The sequence below is a fragment of the Ambystoma mexicanum genome, chromosome 3p (genome assembly GCF_040938575.1).
Source record: "Ambystoma mexicanum isolate Mex_15411 chromosome 3p, UKY_AmexF1_1, whole genome shotgun sequence".
Taxonomy (NCBI): domain Eukaryota; kingdom Metazoa; phylum Chordata; class Amphibia; order Caudata; family Ambystomatidae; genus Ambystoma; species Ambystoma mexicanum.
Window position 1 is genome coordinate 639,702,112 of NC_090925.1, and position 19,564 is coordinate 639,721,675.

The 19,564-nt window shown below is 48.4% G+C and overlaps 1 protein-coding gene across 5 annotated transcripts in view; it reads right to left on the reverse strand.

Moving 5' to 3' along the window:
• The window catches only part of CSNK1A1 (casein kinase 1 alpha 1), a 155,964-nt gene that overhangs the window by 45,906 nt on the left and 90,494 nt on the right, over nucleotides 1–19,564 (reverse strand). For 2 of the 5 annotated variants that reach the window (XM_069651401.1, XM_069651399.1), the window contains 2 exons: nucleotides 14,098–14,204; nucleotides 13,625–13,737 (listed from right to left, as the gene is read on the reverse strand). In XM_069651401.1, coding sequence (XP_069507502.1) covers nucleotides 13,625–13,737; nucleotides 14,098–14,204 — 220 coding nt within the window. Of the gene's footprint in view, nucleotides 1–13,583; nucleotides 13,738–14,097; nucleotides 14,205–19,564 lie in introns of those variants that run through there. The other 3 variants (XM_069651400.1, XM_069651397.1, XM_069651398.1) reach the window with 2 other exon arrangements.

Consider the following 19,564-nt stretch of genomic DNA (forward strand, 5'->3'; position numbering starts at 1 on the left):
GCTATTTTCTAAAGAGTCCAGGATCCTCAGGACCATCCGCAAGGACATCTCGATAAGCGAATCAACGCTCTCCTCTTTAGAGGCCCAATATACCCTACATCATTCACAAACTACCCTGGTCAGCATCGGTGCAGAACTGGACACCGTTCGCAATCATGCCGAAAGTGAAAGAAAGTTCATAGATACTCTTGGACTGGTGAGACGTGAGCGCCCTGGCCAAACTTCTACAGCAGAAAGTGGGGGCTCCTCACATCCCTGCCATTGAAAGACCGGATGGCTCCCTGGCTACCCTAGACGTCAACAACCCGTTCCGCTCATTCTATTCTGCTTTATACACAAACACCGACACTCTCCCGGAATCATACAGATGCATATCTAGATGCACTCTGTTCTCTCCGATTACACTAGCACTGCCCTCAATTCCCCCATCATTATGGATGAAATATCTGAGGCCATTGACTCATTAGCATCGAGCAAAAGCCCAGACTCCGCGGCTTACCCATCGAGTTTTATAAATACAAATCATGTCTGGTTCCCCACCTTCTGGCGTTATGGGAAGAATCTTGTACATCTGGCATACTTCCACCAACTCTCCGGGAGGCTGTCATAATAGTATTACTTAAACCCAGTAAACTGCCCAACCAATGTGGATCATATTGGCCCCCATCACTCAAACTGCAGTCAAGGTACTAGCCATGCGCCTCACACTATACACCTGGATCAGTCTGGGTTTATCCCTGGCCGCTCCACTTCTCTAAACCTGCGCCGCCTCTTCAACATAGTTAGCAGGATCAAGCCAAACACTCAGGCGGTGGCAGCAGCTCTTGATATGCAGAAGGCGTTTGATTCCCTGTCTTGGGCTTACCTCTAGAGACTGCTTGCAAAATGCAACTTTGAACCCTGGTTTATTTCATGGGTCAAAACTAGTCCAGTCAAGCCCTGTAGCCAGGGTCCACACTGAGGGTATGTTCTCTCCCCCTTCTGTATATCCCGAGGCACGAGACAGGAATGTCCTTTCTCCCCTTTAATCGTTGCAATTGCCATCAAGCCCCTAGCAGATAGAATATGGCAGGCGCACTCACACCGAGGTTTACATCTACTAGACACATCTGACATCTCCCTATACGCATCTGACTCCCTACTCTTCATCCTTTCACCCGAGCATAATCTTGCCCCGATCCTCAGACACTGCAGTTCGGGGAGCTCTCCGGTCTCAAAGTAAATTGCACCAAATCAACACTATTCCCATTAACTGACGTCACCTCTCCCCCCTGACCTTGGGCTTCTCCTGGACACAATCAGAAACCACATACCTCGGCGTGGTTGTAGCATGTAGGCGCAACAGGGCCTATGATGCCAATTACCGGAACGATTTGACCACGCCGACACGGAAATGCCAGGGATGGGCTAAACTCCCACTGTCCCTTGCAGGTAAACTTGGTGTACTGAAGATGGTGGTGCTCCCCAACTTCTCTACTGCTTCCTAAATCTTCCCATGTGGCCGGGCAGGGACTTCTTCAAATCTCTAAACCGCCTACTTAACGAATTCCTCTGGCATTTGGGAGCAGTGCACCTCAAATATAATACTCCAGCTGCCCCCCTAGAATTGAGGTTTTGGTGCCCCAACTGAGAAATATTGGCTGGTAGTCCAAGCACAATTTGCCTCGTATTGGTTCTACACCATTAATGAATGTGTGATCCATTCTCATCATCCCAAGTACCCTCAGCATCTAACTACTAATGTTATTTTGTCATGACGATGTGTATCATTGCAAATGCATGGTCTATTGTATGGCCTGTGTTAGAATCAATGATTAACTTCCTACTTACTCCTCTTAGCAGAGTCAAGCAAAATAAAAGTAAACAAAAAAAAATAAATGCCAAGCAAGGCCATTATATCCAGCACCCGGTCATGAAATGCTCCAATAGCGCGGGGCTGTTCATCACTGTCCTGGTCCGCCTGGCCCTCACCCAGTCAAGCAGGGGCATTAGACTGATCTGCTGTACATGGCACCTCAGGTCTAAGTGTTGTCTAGCGGAGCACCCAATGTTTTTTCTATCAGGGAAAGCGGAGGTGGTGGAGGTCGTCGAGCAGGAAGAGGAAGTGGCACCCCAGGGGCCTGATCAGCCGGAGGCGGTACAGGAGGTCCAGGATACATTTCCCTAAAAAGACCCTTAAATTAAGCCCTGATGGGATCAGGAGTGCATGAGCATCTGAAAATCACATCCTCGGACGAAGGTCTAGACACTGGAGTGGGCAGAGGCCACTGGCGAGGCATACCCCCATGAACGCAGTGAGGATGGTTGCCAGGAAGGTACACCACCAGAAGGGTCCACATAGATGGGTGTGGAATCAGGAGGGAGCAAGCCTATGAGGCAGTGGTGCCCAAGCACGCCAATAGACTGAAGGGCAGAACAGATTTGTTATCCACATGGTGTGGAAAAAACTGCTCAGCTCCAAACAGAATCCCCAGCACCAGCCGTAGTGAACCTTGGTGTAAGAGGTAGTCAAAATGGCCACTATGGAACACAGAGGTTGAGCTGCCATTTTGTTGACACCCGAGACGGTCTCCTCAGGGGAGTCAGGGGTCTTTATGACATTTTAGCCTTGAAACAAGGACTCGCGGCCGAGCCAGTAGTGGAAGGCTGTGGTGCGTGACTGCCTTTTTTGCCCCCGCGACAGAACTGGTACCACCACGACCCCGAGCATGTGAAGGTTTGAGTGTACCTCACCGATCGGACTCAAGAGGATCCCTCGATTCTGCCGGTATTGGATTTAGCCCCAAGAAGGTTAACCTTGGAATGGAACCGGGTACATTTAGCTCCCTCAAGAGGGGCCTCGATTTGCACTTGGTGTGGAAAGCAGAAATGAGACCTCAGGGCCAAACCCTGTAACCAGAGCCACACAAGAACTGGGCTGAACTTTAACCCCCAAACGGGGAACCTTGAAAGAATCTCTGGTTTTGGCAGGCCCACTATGGAGACCCTTGGAGGAAGCTACCGGTGTGCCCATTAGGTCCCTTGTGGGACACCTCAGGGATGTCCCTGGTAGAAGAGCTACTTGAGCCCCTCCCAGACCTGGAAGACCCCGGGAAGGAGTCCACCTGGCCAGGGCACCCTAAAAAGTAAACTTACCAGGTGTTTTTTTCTGGTCGATGAAGAGCTGCAAATGCGGTGGAAGAACTTGTTGAAACACCACCTCCCACCGAAGATGTTGAGTGCTCGACAGAGGGAGTCGCAATAAAAACACGAGCCCCAACCATGTTCCGGGCCTAGACACTCCAGGCAAAGGGAGTGGGGATCCACCCTCGCGAAACAGCATTTGCAGGAAGAACAAAACATGAATCCCAGACGCTCCAGTATAGACTGAGGACTAGATGACCATGGAACCAGAGCAGGAAGGACAAGAAAAAATTACCAGTGATGCCACTGCATCCAGCCCCGACCATGCGGAGAAAAGGACTGGAGATGATGTGCAGGGCAGAGCTCACTGCCATGTGCTGTAGCCGGCATAAAAATAAAAGGACAAAAATTAAAATGTATGCTTTGACAAAATTGCTCCAGTCACGTCCCGAAGGATAGCATATCCCACAAGTATGGAGGAAAGGGGACAGGATGTAGGAGTAAGGAGAGCTGTAACTGTCTGGGTCAGAGGCACACAACAGAAAGCCATTCATATTCCAGTAGAGGAAGCAGGTGCACCCATTTCTATTCCAGAACAAGGTCTAGCAATGCAAATAGGGATGCAGCACAGACAGCACCACCTAGCTCTGCTAAAAGAGGGCATGCCGTAAGCAGGATTCCTTTAGAGAAGAGTCATACGTGTGTGCCTCAGAACAGCAAGGCAACTGAAGACCGCTCTTAGTCACCATTCAAAGTTTTGTCAGGCATCCAATCAGGAATGCCCAGCGCAACTCCAATTTTGCCAACACAACAGGGATGGTGGTATATTGAAACCCCTCGGTCAAAACTGGATTACATTCACAAAAAGAAGCCAGCGTCAAAAACAAAGGCAGAAGAACAGCCCCCTAGTCGGTTTGCGCCTGCTCAGGCAGTGAGTGGCTCTACCAATTCTGTAATAAGACTACTGTGGTTAAGCACCAAAAAAAGTCACTGTAGTGACTACTACCAGTCCATTTTCCTCCATACTTGCAAGTTATATTAGGCCTCCCGGACCTGACCAGAGATTTTTGTAGCACCACAGAAATTGTGCTATTTTTATGTTGCAGGACTAAGTGCATCCTTGGCCACAGGCTCTGCCTCCCCAAGCCCAGTCTCCGGGCCTCACACAAGTCAATTTTTGACCAGCTTAGGTCGAAACGTTATAAAGGACATTTTAGGGGGCTGGTGGGCATAAGGAGGAAAAGACTCACTCAATGTCAAGACGTCCCACATGATACTTTCTCAAAAGATTCAATTAATTGGTGCTGTCCTGGACACTTCCGCAGGGAAAGCCTAGTCACCAGAGGTGAGGGATCAACAGATTCAGCAAATGGTCATGATGTTTTGGAATGCCCAATTGTCTATGGGCCATCGATTTTCTGAGGTTGCTCAGTCTCATGGTCTCCTGCATTTTTCTGGTTCCAGGGGCACGCCTGAGAATGGGTCGATTTAATGGGCCCTCAAGTCCCAGTGATCAGGCAGATCTACTGCAGATCCTGAACAAGATCACGCAGGATCTCCTGTGGTGGGCCTGCAAGGCGAGTGTTAAGGGGGAACCTTTTTAGCGACTATGGTTGTAGATTACAGACATCTGCCTCACAGGCTGGGAAGCACACCAGCGATCTATCGATCAGTGGTCTCTGGTTTCCATTGGAGTCGTGCTGAGCTCAACAGGTTGATGTTTAATTTGAAGGCAATTAGACCGGTGCTGATGGCCTTTCTGCCCTATTTACGGGGTACGAATGTCCCGATAATTGACGACAAAGTGTGCCCACTTCAAGTGAGAGCCTATGAATCCATACACTATCCGGGATGCACACCAGGGATCATCCACTGATAGACACTGATGTCAGTCTTACTCAGGACCCATCTAGATTTGCCTGCCAAAACTAGAAAACTACTATACCCCAAGGAGCAATTAAAGAGTTTGTTCCTCTCAACACCCTCCAGTAGACAACTGCTCACAGTGATGAATTTGCACTTTTAGATATAAGATTGCATTTACATTTTTTCCACATGGGGATTTTGGAAATTAAGGACGATCAGTAAACCTTTTTTGAAGCTTTAGGTGGTTTTATAGCAACTTTTTGTATAACGCAAATTTGCACAATTTATCTTTGAAGATTTTATGAAATGGTGTTTGGTAAAGTGTATTTGTGGAATTTGTCACCGTATTCTTAGAACTGCATCTGTTTTTGTACGTAAAAAAAAATTGTATTTACACACCTGCCTTAACAGATTCACTGTTAAATGATTTTTAAAATAGAAGTTCCTCGAGACAATTCTTGCTGATTGATAATGACCGACAACTGGCCATGCATTGCCTCTATAAAAGATGCAAAGGGTCATTACAACTGCAGAGAGGCAATGCAGCTCTGGTTTTGGGCACTACAAGGAGGACTATCACGTCCATTAACAGACAGAAAGGAGAACACTGCTGCAGGTGCTCTGAGGAGGCGGAGCGCGATCAGAAGTACAAGAGAGATATTCACCCTTTAGGAAACCCCTCAAGTGGGTGTTCATGTTATAGAACATTATGCCGTGCACCATCACCACCGGAGTGGTCCTCCGGTGCTTCTGAAAAGGTAAGAGGGCAGGATTGGATAAAAAGGTAGAGCAAAAACTTGATGTCCTGTTGACTTCCAGTTAACACCGTTGGTGAGCATGGAGACAGTTTGTGGATCGGTAGACTCCCATATGCTGTTGTGTAGGACTATGGGTGATTTGTTTTGCTGTAGTGAAGTGCATGCGGATTGCTGTGAAAGGATGTGGTTGCGTTTAGAGTTTGAGGGGTGTATGCAGAGGTTTAGCGGTTGGTTAGTGGGGCTTATTACCTTGTTGCTTCGGACATCTGTCACTAGCCTGGTTCTGTGCATAGTTGTGTGCCTGTCTAGTGGTCTGTGGGCAGGAAGGTTGTGAAGGTCGAGTATGATAGTTGAGTTTGTGCTCCTGTCGACGGCTAGGCCTGCCTTCACCTCCTTGAGCTACTAGGGTGTGTTCCCCTCCCTCCGAATTAGAAGTGCTCCCCGTCCTCCTGGGGTGCTAGTTATTGGTTAGTGTTCCCTTATAGAATCTGTCCAGTGTTAACAGGAAGGGCAACCGGTTCTGCTCCAAGGCTAGAACTTTCCACACATGCAGGTGTTTCCTCCAGTTCCAGTAGTAGTCAATCAAAACAGAGGGGGGGAGAAAAGGGGTATGACAGGGTACCGGCACTAACAAACCCTACTAAAAAATATAAAACTCACCCTTCTGCATACAGCTCTTAAAAACTGAGCTAAACAACCACATCTCTGCAGCACAACAAACTGCACGCACTACACACTGCAACGAAACCACACAGCAGCACATGTTTGCCAACAAACAAACAAGTGCGTTCAGCGAATGGTGTAAACCGAACGGAAGCTGCCAAAAGCACATCACAACTCCCTTGCCCTTTCACCGCTCAGCCCTACTAATCTACCCCCCTCAGCCTCTTGCCTTTCAGATCCACCAGAGGATCAAGGGACCACGCAAGTGGCGACTGTGTGGTATAAGAACCTTCATCATCAGTCACTACAGTAACTTTACCTTACACCTACATTATGCCCCAATATTTTTCAGAGATTACCAAGCACATGTCACCACAAAGGGTGGAGACTATTTAGCCGAAGAGACTTTTCAATACTGCCCAACCAAACGGAGCATCAGCTCTCAAGCTCATGTCTAGGCAATAGTGATGGTGAAGCCCAGGTTGCTGCCTTTGCAATAGTGCCCCACCGAATTAGTTTTGGCAATTGCACCAAAGCTGCTTTAGCTCTGGCAAGATGGCCATGAAGCTTTTTGTAGCAGCAGTTTCTGTATGGCATAATTTTCCAGAATGGCTGCCACAATCCATCTGGCATAGCTTTTGAAGCTGCTGTTCCTAGCTAGTCCCTCCAAATGTAACATGGTTGGAGATTTTCTAAATTCACTAGACCTGTCAAGGTAGGACTTCGGTCCAAGAAGTGAAGAATTCTAAAGTTGGGTTCAGAAAAAGAAACGCAATGCAAATCTCCTGGTTAATATGGCACTTCAGACTATATTGGGTAGGAGGAACGACACCGTGTCTCAAAGTGAACAGTTCCCCCGCCACGAGGGCCTGTATTACGCGCAATTCTCCTGGCTGAGGTTATTGCCATCAGGAATGCAGTTTTCGAAGACCCCAGTATGATATCCGCAGAAGCCATTGGCTCAAACTGTTTGTGCCACAAGGCTGTTAGGACATTTAAATTCCACTTGGGATGAGGCTTGACCACTGGAAACAGACTGCGCAGTCCTTCATAACTGCGCCCTACTACTCGATTACCCATGAAGGTTTGGCTGTCTGACTTAAAGTAGATTCTGCAGGTGTTGTGCTTATTGCCAGAATCTGCCAAGTAAGAAATAAAGTAAGGAACATCTAGAGAAGTCGATAAAGGGTTCTTGTGTTTCCAACAACAAGTGGCAGAATCTTAGCCACTTACCGCGCCCTGGTGGAAACTTTCCAGGATGCTTTCAATATTCCCACTGGTGTTTGACAAGTCCCATGTGACCTATGGATTCGACCTCAGGAATCAAGCCGTCAAGCTCAGTGATTGACACTCCGCACCCACCCTCCATACCCCACCTTGTCTTATGATCCACCCTGTGACCAAGATAGCCTCAGCAGAGTCCTAATTTTCAAACTGGCCATCAGCCCCAACAGCCTTTGAAACCACCACGCTCTAGAGCCACTGATGAGTGAGCAAGTCTCCTGAATGTCCACTACTTTATGCTGTCAGGAAGACCTTAGCTTCCTGATTGTCCCAAAGGAAGCTGGTAAATACAAAGGGTTGACAAAGGGCCAGGTTTGACTTCTTCCATATGAAAGCCCTAGGTCATAAAGTACAGAAGCTAGCGAAGTTGGGTTCCTTCTCCGGGCAGAGCACCCTTACCAGCCAGTCATCCAAGTATGAGTAGACATGAATACCCTGGAGACGGAGACCATGGCACTATCACTTTCATGAACACTAGCTTCTGAGTGGATACCAAAAGGAAGGACTCTAAACTGTGCTCTCATTGGGAATCTCAAAAACCTCAGATGAGGGTACCATATAGGAATGTGCGGGTAAACATCTGTCAGATCCACTGCACAGATGCAGTCCTCTTGCTACAAGGCTGACCGGATCTGCATGGGCTGACCTTGAATTTTTTGGAGAGGGAAAAAAGTAGAAGTATGCAAGGTCCAGAATGGTGTGCAGGCCTGCATGGTTGGACTTGGCACTACCATGGTCCAATTTCTGAGGCTGGAACTCTCCATCACCCTCATCTCTAGGGGCTTGATAATATCCACTCCAAGTGAGGGGGCGCCAGCCTGCTTTAATGGAGGGAGGAAAGCAGGGAGGGGCGGAAACACCTGCTGGCGACATTTGCACCCAGTAGCCTTTGGTTATGGTACTCCAGGACTCCGGGAACGAGAACCAAAAGAGAAGCACCCATCCACCAAATCCCCCCCCACCCTCCCCCAACCAGAGTCCCGTGGGACTGAACAAGGCCATCATTTAGTTGTCTTGTCAGCAGAAGTGCTGGTTGATGCAGCTTGGTGGGAGAGAAAAATATGGGAACAGTTTTCTGCTGTTTTCGCAGCATGCTGGGAGATCTGTCCTGCAGGCTCTGCTTCGACATCCCCTTAATCCAGCAAAATACCTTGACTGTGCTGGTGATCGAAACAGACACTTGTTTGGAGAGGCCTGACTTTGCTAGCACGGACAATTTAGCAGTTAGGGTACTGGCTTTCTTAGCCAGCACGTCGTCTGTCAAGCTGTGGACTAGGTTGAAACCCTCAAACGGGAGGTCGAGCACCTTATCTTGCACCTTTTTTGTGAATGTATCTGTGCTGAACGCCACACCCCTAGCCAACGTGTCAACATTGTCCGGAGCTGCTTCGAGGTCCTGTGTGACCACCCTAGCATCCACTAGACCGCCCTTGAACTCTTGGGGAAAGGAACTTAAACTGAGAGGTTTCCCAGAGTTGTGGTTGAGAGCTGGGCCATGGCACTGGCTTGCCTGAGTTTGCAACACCTTCTAGACTAGGCCCTCATGGATACGATTCTGGTTGCTGAGCACTTGTGGCGCAGAAGAGTGCTGAAGTAGATTGCAGCAGGCAGGCTGATTGTGCACTGTCTCAAGAGCCTATAACAGGTGGATGTTTTTATTTGTGGGATTTTCTGAATGTGGTGTACTTAAGGTTCTCCAGCTAGCAAGTCTTTGCACAGAGCAATCACTGGTCTGTCAGACCACTTGACAGACATTCTAGTCTGAGCCGACCATTCTACTTGGGGAGCAAAGCCCTCTGAGCCAAGCACAAAGGATCACGTCATAATGAAGGTTTACGAGTGGACTTGGGTCGCTCTTGGGGTGCGAAAGACTGACGATGGCACAGAAGTTGGAACACTGGAGGAGGCGGAGTCCATTTTGAGCTGCAACAGTACAGACTGGTTTCTGGTGGTTGGGACCTGGACGTGTTTAGCCCTCTGACAGGGAACCTCAGTGATGCTGGTATTAGATTTAATCCACAGAGGGGTTCTTGGGGGACCACCCCAGTACATGTAGCTCAATGGGGAGCCTCAGTGCTGCCAGGAAGATTAGCCCTTCTGGAGGGAAACCCTGGTAGATTTAACCCCTGGTGGGGTAATCTCAGGCTTGCTGTTATTGACTTTAGCCCTCTTTGACGGAACCTTGGGGTGACCCCAGTTCAATTAGAACCCACTAGGGGTCCTCAGCGCTCCTGGCAAGGGGGGGGGGCTGGGAGGGAGGGGAACTAGTTAAGCTTGGCATCGTAAAATTAAAGTGTTAGAGAAGAACGGTTTATCGCAATTAATGACTTGTAGAATTGGGAGTCCCCAATGCGAATCGCAGGCTATTTCTACAAGACTGGTAAATTAACCAGAATCCTCCCATCCTCATTTGTGGGCCCTGGGGAAACCAGTTGACATACTTGATAACTTGGACCACTTTGCACATGAAATTGATACTGCATAAAATGGCCGCTTTCTATAAACCCAGTAGCCAAAGGACAAATTGAACTGGAAATCAGATTGCATGGGAGATATGAGATGGGGTAGGTCTACAGAGCATGACGTTCTATGAAATATGGACAGACTCTTAGTATATTGCTGTTAGGGAGAATTCTCAGAAATGTACCAATTCCTTCCACCTTCAAGACCCACAGCAACTTTGCTGGATTTTGAAGACTTGATTTGTTTTAACATGGACAGAGTAAGACCCTTTTTCCCACCCACTCATGTATTTTAATGTGATTTCTGAACTTTGTCAGACTCCATAACCAAAAGAAACAAACTCCATAGGCATCTTTTACATTGTGTCACAGCACCTTCAGTAACTTTTCTAGACCCAGCGCACACCATCTTACAATAGGGTGCTGGAGGGGTTACCTAGTATCCCCTTTGTCTAGCCTCATGTTTTTATGTTACCCTTTTCTCACTGAAAGGCTGGTGGCAGGGGTTTAGTTTTTAACTACCGCAGTGTTTTTACCGCGAGTTGCATTCGCAGCTGCAGTAAAGCACCCCAGGGTACCATTTATGTCAAAATGGCCCAGTGATTTTTTCGCCATTTTTGTGGAAAGTTCCTTCTTGAGATTTACTCTGCGCGTCAAACCAGGTTTGGTCCAATTGTTTGCTTTTGGCCGGATTCACAAGTGAAGCCCACCTGTGGCTGCAGGGTGTCTGGGGTGGGCAGGAAGTGAGGGCGGTGCCCCAAACTCTGTGCTTAGTAGTCTCCTAGGAAACCCAAATGCACTCTGTAGTGATTGGCCGGCTGACTGTCCGGCAAGGACAGCCACCCTGCTGGGTGAATGACAGCTAGGCTGGAATGAACGGAGATAACTGAATAATAGGCAAGGCTTTTGGCTTGGAAGGCAGAGTAGACCACTGGACGAAGGAACCGCAGAAGAATTTGAAGAGGACGCCTGCTGCAACTCCTGGACCGTTGGTTTGCCCAGTGAAGTCCTGTTGCTGTGCTGAAACTCCTTATCGACAGAAGCCCCTGCAAGGACTTCTCCCCTCGAGTTGGTGGGACCAATCAACTCCAAAGTAAGCAACCTGGACATTCTCTCAGAGCTGGTTGCTTTTCCACAGAACTGCTGCTGGAAACCGAATAGCCAGGGAGAGGAACATCAGATTGTGTGCGTTGCTTTTAAGTTGGCCAAGAGCTCCAGGAAGATCCTCTGGACTCACAGGAAGCAGGACTGGCGAGTGAGCCCCAACAGTGTGGGACCCCAGAAGCAAGGAAAGTCCATCTTGCCAGCCAGAAACCGCAGAGTTGCCATTTGCGGTAGTCGTGACGAGCTGAAACACAGAGGTGCCACTTCGCTGGTTGCGAGCGGCGACTTTCCCATTGCAGTGCAGGCGTCCCCACCCATGACTGAGGCCCAGGAACAGATCTGCTGCACTTGCTCTTCAATACAAAAAGGTACTGTAAAGTCTGAGAGAACGTACCTCTCATTGTAGAGTTGCTTGCATTTTCTACTACTCAAGTCTAATCAGCTCGTGGTCCTACATTGGATTCTTTTCTTCAAAGCCTTCTATAACATTGCGTAAAGACTTTTCTACTTACCTACCAGAGGTGCTTCATAAAAATAGAAGACGTTTGCCCATTGACTTTGGCCTAGCCTGTTATACTGAATGGCACTGCTTAGGGGATCCAAAAGTATCTGCCTGCTCAAGAATATTTGTGGTTTGTTTTTGTTCCTTTACCAACTTCTAACAGTATTCTAAATGCAAACAGTAAGATATTAATGTCCCCAGCGTCCTCAGCACTCCTAGCTATTGAAGTCACACAAGTGTGTAGGTTGTGTCTGTGGGCCATCCCAGAAGGGTATTCACTGATTTTAGAATATTAAGAGTGTTTTGAAGTGTATGAGTGTTACTTTTATATTGCTCTCTTCGATACACACAAGGTTTCTTGAATAAACATTCATTTAAGTTTTTATTTGGATACTTGTCACTGCATCTCTGTGCAACTCCCCTGCAGCTCACATTGACCCGTCTTGAGATAAGCCTGGCTGCTCAACACGCTACCAACCTGTGTACTACACCCCAAGGGTACTGCATACAAACTGTGCCTAACAGTTGCTGATTGATCTAACAAGATGGCTCCACCCACCTCCAGAAGCCAATTTTCATTACCTTGCCATGGCCAAGCCATTAAAGATCAACCTTTTGGGCTGAGGTCAAATACTAGCTGCAATATGAGATCGCAGTCCCATGTGGCCACCCTGCTCCGTCTCCTAGGAGACACAATCACTTCACCAAAGGGATAACAAGATTTGAGTTGGTGCTCCTGTTGGCGAAGTAACAAGTCACATTCGAATGAATAGTGGTGCACTACCTAGTGCTGCAAAACTGGTTTAGTGATTAACTAGTTCAACTTTATTTTGATCAGGACAAGGGGAGCTGCAGGTCAACAAAGTTCAAAGATGTCTGAATAAACAAACAAGCGCAAGAATAATCTACCACATTTACCAAACGGCATAAATGTAACTCACAAAGAACCAATGCTTGGATAAATGTGATGTATGTAATCCCAAACAACGGTACTGGTTAGTGCTATGTGACAAAAACTCATGGTAAAACCAGATAATAGCCAATCAATGGTTTTTGGGCAGTTTTAAGCAGGAGGATGTAAACAATGAACAACAAGGTCAGTGACAAAAGGGTGTGTTGCAATTCTTTGAAAACACATTTTGTAAACACTTTGAATTTGTATTTTTATAAACTTCAGTCTTTGATCGTGCAGAACCAAGAGAAATAAGCATCAAGCAGCTAGAACACAGGGCAGTGATTAGAAAATGATTTTGTAAAGAAAACAATGTATGGTAATGTGAAAACATAACCTTTATGGTAAGGTAGGGATGGAGCAAGATACATGTCACTACAAGGCTACCCTTGAGAATCTCATTGCATCATCAAAAGAAGCATTGCTTAATTTTTACCGACCACACCAGCATACAAGACAATCATAAGCAGAAAGTTACTCCAATATTTCAGAATACTTACATACTGCATGGCAGAAATGAAAGTGTTCCTTTTGTAGCACCAAAGCAAAACCACATTCATGAAAGTGAATGAAGGCTTCAAGTGCCAGTGGATGGGTTAGTGCAAGCAAGTAATGAAGGTGTTAAATTTGAAAGTCCCAGAAAAGCTACACCAATTTATGAAGAACACTGTTTGAAAGTTAGTAGTCAAATTTTCCAAGGACGTTTCTGCTTTTTTATTTTTAAAACCCTCTACAGCCAAATCATGTTTGATAACCACCTCCTTGATAAGACGCTGCCTATTTACAGCAACCGTCCAAATTCAGTGGTTAGTTTTGGTCTGAGATTAACGCAAATATTTTTTTCTGCAACGTCTCTTGGTTCTTGGCTACTAACCTTTCACGTTACTCTTGGATTTGTCAATTTGCTTGCCTGTGGGGGTTTGGGCTGGCTGGCCCTGCCCACTGGAAGATGCTGCTTGCTGTGCTGCCTTCTGCTTCAACATTGTCCAGTCAAAGGTGTAGTCATACTGGTGATTCAGGGTTCTGTGGTGAAAACATGAACAGAATAAATCTAGTTTCATTTCTTTACAAAGAGAAGATGCTTTTTTGTGCAATCATCCCCTACAGAAGTGGCAAATAAACTAAAAGTGATTACAGCGCCCATATATAAAAGCATTATTACCACTCGACTAGGTTGCCATTGATTTAGTTTATTCACAAAATGAGGCCTTGCATCCAAGGTTCACCGACACGGAAGGACTTAAATTGAGTACATGCCCTCTTACTGTATAGCATTACTTGGGGGATTTAGTCAATTGAATTCAAGCAATTGCATGCAATCGAAAAATGAAAACTTGCAGAAGTCTTAACAAATTAGGTTTAAGAAAAATACAGTAGGCATACCTGAATAATATACGGAAAAGTTGCCGCAGATACATATAGTCTGGTGCTTCTTCAAACCTTAATCCTCGACAGTAATTCAGGTACATGGCGAATTCTGCAGGAAAACCCTGACAAAATAAGAAACTAGTGAACTAATGGGAAACAATGTACGAGTCCTCTCAACTAACGATTTCAAAAGCCTCAACTATTAACAGAAAAAAAATGAACTTTAACACATTGAAGCAAAATGTTTTATTCAGAGCAGTTCTCCTCTTTCCCAGTCTGTATAATCATCAAGAATCAACATTTTGAAGCAATAACACGATACTCATCAGGCTACCTTTTCACAAAAAGGGCATTTCATAAACCACATTATGAGCAAAACGTCAGCTAACAGATTGCAAGGCAAAAGGATGAAATCAAGACAAACTGAACAAGTTACTTAACTTTAACTGTTCTCCAGCATGGGTCTGGCATGGATTCACATGCTCATGAATATTCCCAGTCAGGCTGGGAATCCTCATTAAAGAAAAAATCTATTTCAGTTTCATTTCTGAACTGTCTCTCCTAACAACCAATCACTGAGCTCTGTGTCATACTGTCCCCCCGCAAATGACTGCCCTCTACCCAAGCCCCTCTGGCAGCCATCTTCAGATTTGGTAGCACGTAAAGTGGCAGTAGGACCAAGAGCAGAGCCGCAAAGGGGTAGGGGGGAGGGTTTCGCATGTGAATCCATTCCAGACCCACGCTGGAGAAGTTACAGGTAAGTAACTTGTTCCTTCTCCAGCATGGGGTCTGGCATGGATTCACATGCTCACGAATAAAGAATACATAGCAGTACACATGCACAACCACAGGAGGTGGCAAGGCTTATAAACATCTTTTACCTCCCCACCATGCTCACCTTTAAGCGAACAAGTTGCGCAGCACTTCTTGGCCGACTCTGGACTCCTCCCTGGAATCCCTGTTGATGCAGTAGAATCTCGTGAAGGTGTGCGTCAACCTCCACGTAGCAGCCCTGCAGATGTCCAGCAGGGGCACACCAGACAGGAACGCCGTAGTTGCAGCAATCGCTCTGGTCGAATGGGCTCTTGGACAGCCAGGCAACAGTCGATGCAGAAGGAGAGCCACCTGGAAATGGAAGCCTTTGAGAGGGCCTTCCCATGGTTCACAGGGCCAAAGTTCACAAAAAGTTGCGACATCTTCCTGAAACCCTTTGTGCGGTCCATGTAGAACTTTAGCGCGCTAGCCACATCTAGCGAGTGCAAAGTCCTCTCAGACTGTGACGAAGGCGTTGGAAAAAACACAACACCAAGGGCTCGTTCAGATGAAAGTCCAACGGCACCTTAGGCATGTAGGGGTGCGCCCACAGCACCACTCGTCTCGTGGAAAGTCAAGTAAGGTGGTTTGCATGAGAGGGCCTGGATCTCACCCACCCGTGGTGCAGAGGTGATGGCCACAAGGAACGTGGTCTCCCACGACAAGAACTTCAATGGAAGTGTCTGCATAGGTTTGAATGGAGGGCCCATGAGCCTAGTCAGCACCACAGAGTTCCCACGCCGGGGATGGAGCCTTCACCAGCAGGAACGAACAGAACAGCCTTTTGACAAACTCCTTAACCAGATTACCATAACGACAACCGTCCCAGAGCTCTGGTGTAGCGGGAGATAGGCGCCAGATGAACGATGGAGGCATGGGCCAGTCCTGCTTTGGCCAACAATAGCAAATACAGCAGCACCTGAGCAGCAGTGTCGTAGAGGGTCGATCTGTGCACAGCACCAAATGGCAAACCTCTTCCATTTTATGTCCGTAGCATTTAGACTATGCTCTAGCCTAAGTAAGCATCTCCTTTCAGTCTGCTCGGAGATCATAACCCCTTAACTCTAATGCTGCAGGAGCCAGGCCTTCGGGTTCAGTGATCCTGGGTAGTGGAGCAGCATTGCACCTGCCTCCCTCCCTGGCAAGAAGATCGGCGACCACCGGAAGCTTGACTGGAGGGGACGCCAACATGTCAAGAAGGTCCAGGTACCATATCTGCCTCGGCCACGCCGGTGGTCATCCTGCACCAGGACATCCAAGTTGATAGACTAGTCTAAAAAGCAACGGAGGGCTCGCATACAGAAACAGGCCGCCCCAGGGGAATGAGAATGCATCCCTATGCTCCCCGGCTGGGGAAACCTGCTGGTGAACCTCCGGCACTTGGTGTTCGTCGCTGTCGCCAAAATATCAACCTGTGGAACAGGTGATTCACTTGGTCCTGCCAAAGCTCCCACTCGTGGCAAGAGCGCAGCTCCCTGCTGAGGGAGTCGGTGACTGTTCTCAACTCTGGTAGGTGAAACGGAATGAGGAATATCCACAGGCGATGGCCCAGTGCCACAGGGCCTGCACTGGAGAGCGCCGGGGATCTAGTACCCCCCCCCCCCCAACCCCCCGCTTCCTGGTGTAAATCACAGTGGTATTGTCTGTTAAGACTGCCCGAAGCTCCAACACGTTGATGTGCAACGTTTTCTTCGCCAGTAGCCGCAGGCCTCTTGTGTGGACACTTCCGGTGTGAGCTCCTCATCCTTCCAGAGAGGTGTCTGCCGTGACAGTCTCCTAGTGCGGTGGGGTCTGGAAATCAGCGCCGCTGAACAGATGCGCACAATCTCCCTACCACTGTATCGCCCGACGGAAGCGCTCATCGAGAATGATCTTGTCCTGGCAGCTTCCCAACCCTTTTATCCAACAGGTGTTGAACTACAGGGGTGGGTGGGTCACATCCACAGCCTGCATAGCCGGATGAGGTAGATGCAGGACGACATGGCAAGCAGGCGACCTTCAGTGCCAATAGCCGTTGTACCTTGCCCAGAATGGCTGCTATCCTCTCCTCCAGAGCATCCTGCGATGGAGTTAAGCAGGATTTAGCATAGTTCACTGAGAACCCCAGCTCAATCAGTAGGTGCACGGTGCTCGCTGTGTGGTCGACTGCTATGTCCCTCAAACTGGCCACAAATCGCAGAAACGTGGTGCCGCTTGTGAATGGGGATGTGGCAGTACGCATCCTCCATGTCCAGCGACGACAGGAAGTGCCCCTCTTCCAGCTGTCCGAGCATGTGCTGAAGTGTGGCCATCTGGAATTTTTGTTGGGACTTTGTATACTTGTTTAGTCGAAGGTCAAGGATGGGCCTCCAGCCTCCGGTCTTTTTCACGAGGAAGTACCTAAAGCACACCCCACAGCCTCTTTGGGAGGAGCTCTATCGTGCCTTTCCTTCACATAGCATGCACCTCCAGCAGCAGCTGAGGGACGTGGTTTTCCTGCCGGGCCAAACAGTGGTATTTGGGGATATTTCCATCTAAATTCCAGGGTGTGTCCGTGGGCGAAACCGTCCAGCAGCCAACGGTCAGTGGAGATGGTCTTACACACACACTGAAGTTCGCCAGTCGGCCTCCCACTGGGCTTCACGGGGACCAAACGCCACGTCGGTTCAATCCTGCTTGGATGTCGAAGGGCCCCCTGGGGACCCAGACAATGTGCTCCCCGAAGTTCTTGGAGCTGCCTTGGTTGGTCTCCTGGGCCGAAGAGCGGGAGGATTGGCGGTATTAAGAGAAGCCCCCACCAAACCCCTTGGAGGATTGCTGCTTGAGGTCCGAAAGGATGGCCTCCGTTGCTCAAGAGTGCCCAAAGCACGCACCGTCTTCTTTATGGCTTGGAGAGATTCATCCACAGCCTTCAGGAACAATTGTCTCAGTCAAAGGGCATGTCCAGCACCTTCAACTGAACGTCCCAATTAAAGTTAGTGGCCTTGAGCCAGCCACGACAAAGGCAAACGCGGTTGCCCATTAGGTGGAACCCCGCGTCTGCGATGTCCGTGGACACTGAGATGGCGTGGTCCGACGCCAATTCGCCTTTCTGCAGAAGCTCCAGCACTTCCGACTTCTTGTCATCGGTGAGAAGTCAAGGATAGGAGCGATCTTGAACCACAACTCCCGGTCGTAGCATGCCACAATGGCGAGGGTGTTGGCGGCCTGGATGGTCGTCGCCGCAGAATAGATGACCTGTCTCATGGCATCTAACTTCTTGCCCTCGCTGTCGGGGGGGGGGGGGGTGGTATGGGGTGCAGTCTGCCAAGGAAGAAGTGCCCGAGGATGACTTCTTGGCCGCCGCTGACATCAGAGTCCGGGGATGGTTGGGCATGGACAAACTTGGGCGCAGAGTCCGGCTCCCTGTACTTCTCAAGGCGATCCCTCTTTGCCGGGGCCGAGTAAGGGTTCTTCATGCGAGACAAGCCTTCATCCCAATTGTCATACAGGAGCGGGACCGAGAGGATGGTCTTTCTCGTCGACTCGTGGTGCCGATATAAGAAACCCTCTTCCTCTGGAGCAAGCTGGAAAAGTTCTGACGCTCTGGAGATCGAGTGGAACACGCCCATCTCTTCTAGGGTGGGGTGGCAGATCTGGGAGGCGGAGACGGGAGGTACCCTAACTCGCTATCTGTGCCAGTCATCGCTGTGTCCTGTTTCATCTCATCCTTTTGGGGGCGAAGGATGGCAACGAGGGTGAGTGCGATCTCTTGGTCGGAGGATCCCCAGTTGCCAAGGGGGTCGGCTGTCGCCACAGGTACAATAGGAATCCTTGACTATGTCAGAGACCAGAGTATGCAGTGCTGATAGGTTGTCCACCAAGAGGTCTCTTGGCGGTAGCAGAGGTCGGGTGGCAGCTGCAGTGTAGCCAAAATAGGCTGCAGGGGCACTGGCTGCATATCTGCCGCATGTTGTTGCTCTAGGCAATAATGCAGAGTAAATTTATGCTGCACCGACCATGATGCCGCTTTACAGATGTCCACCAATGGAATTCCAGACCATAACGCCACCGATGACAAGGTGGATCTTGTTGACTGAGCTTTTGGGCGCCTTTCCAATGGTTTTCCTGCTTCAGAGTGTCAAAAAGCAACAGTCGACACCCAGCGGGCCAGTCCTTGCTTAGAGATCCGTTTCCCCTTCACTGAAGGTCCATAAGCTACAAACAGTTGGCTTGAGCGTGTAAAACCTTGAGTACGACAGAACTTCAAAGCTCTTTACACCCAACATGTGGAGAGTTTTCTCCGCCGCAGAAGAAGCCGTTGCAAAGAATGTTGGAAGAATAGAAGAATGTCGTCAGCACTTTAGGAATGAAGTGAGTATTGGTTGCTAATGCTACCTTGTCTTTGAAAAACCGCAGGTATGGAGGATCAATGACCAATACCTGTAATTCCGAAAGCCTTCGTGCCGACATAATGGCTACTAAAAAAAGCCATTTTCCTTGACAAAAACTTCGACATCGGCTCGAACGGAGCCTTCATTAGTGCCGACAGTACTAGATTGAGGCTCCTGGTGGAAAATTCTAGCTGGCGAAGTTCGAAAAAGGCCCTTCAGGAAATGCTTTACCAGTCGATCGCTGAAAAGGTGTTGAATGTCTTTTTAGACAAAATGGAGATGGCCGCTAAATGAAATTTAGAGGAAAAGGCCAATCC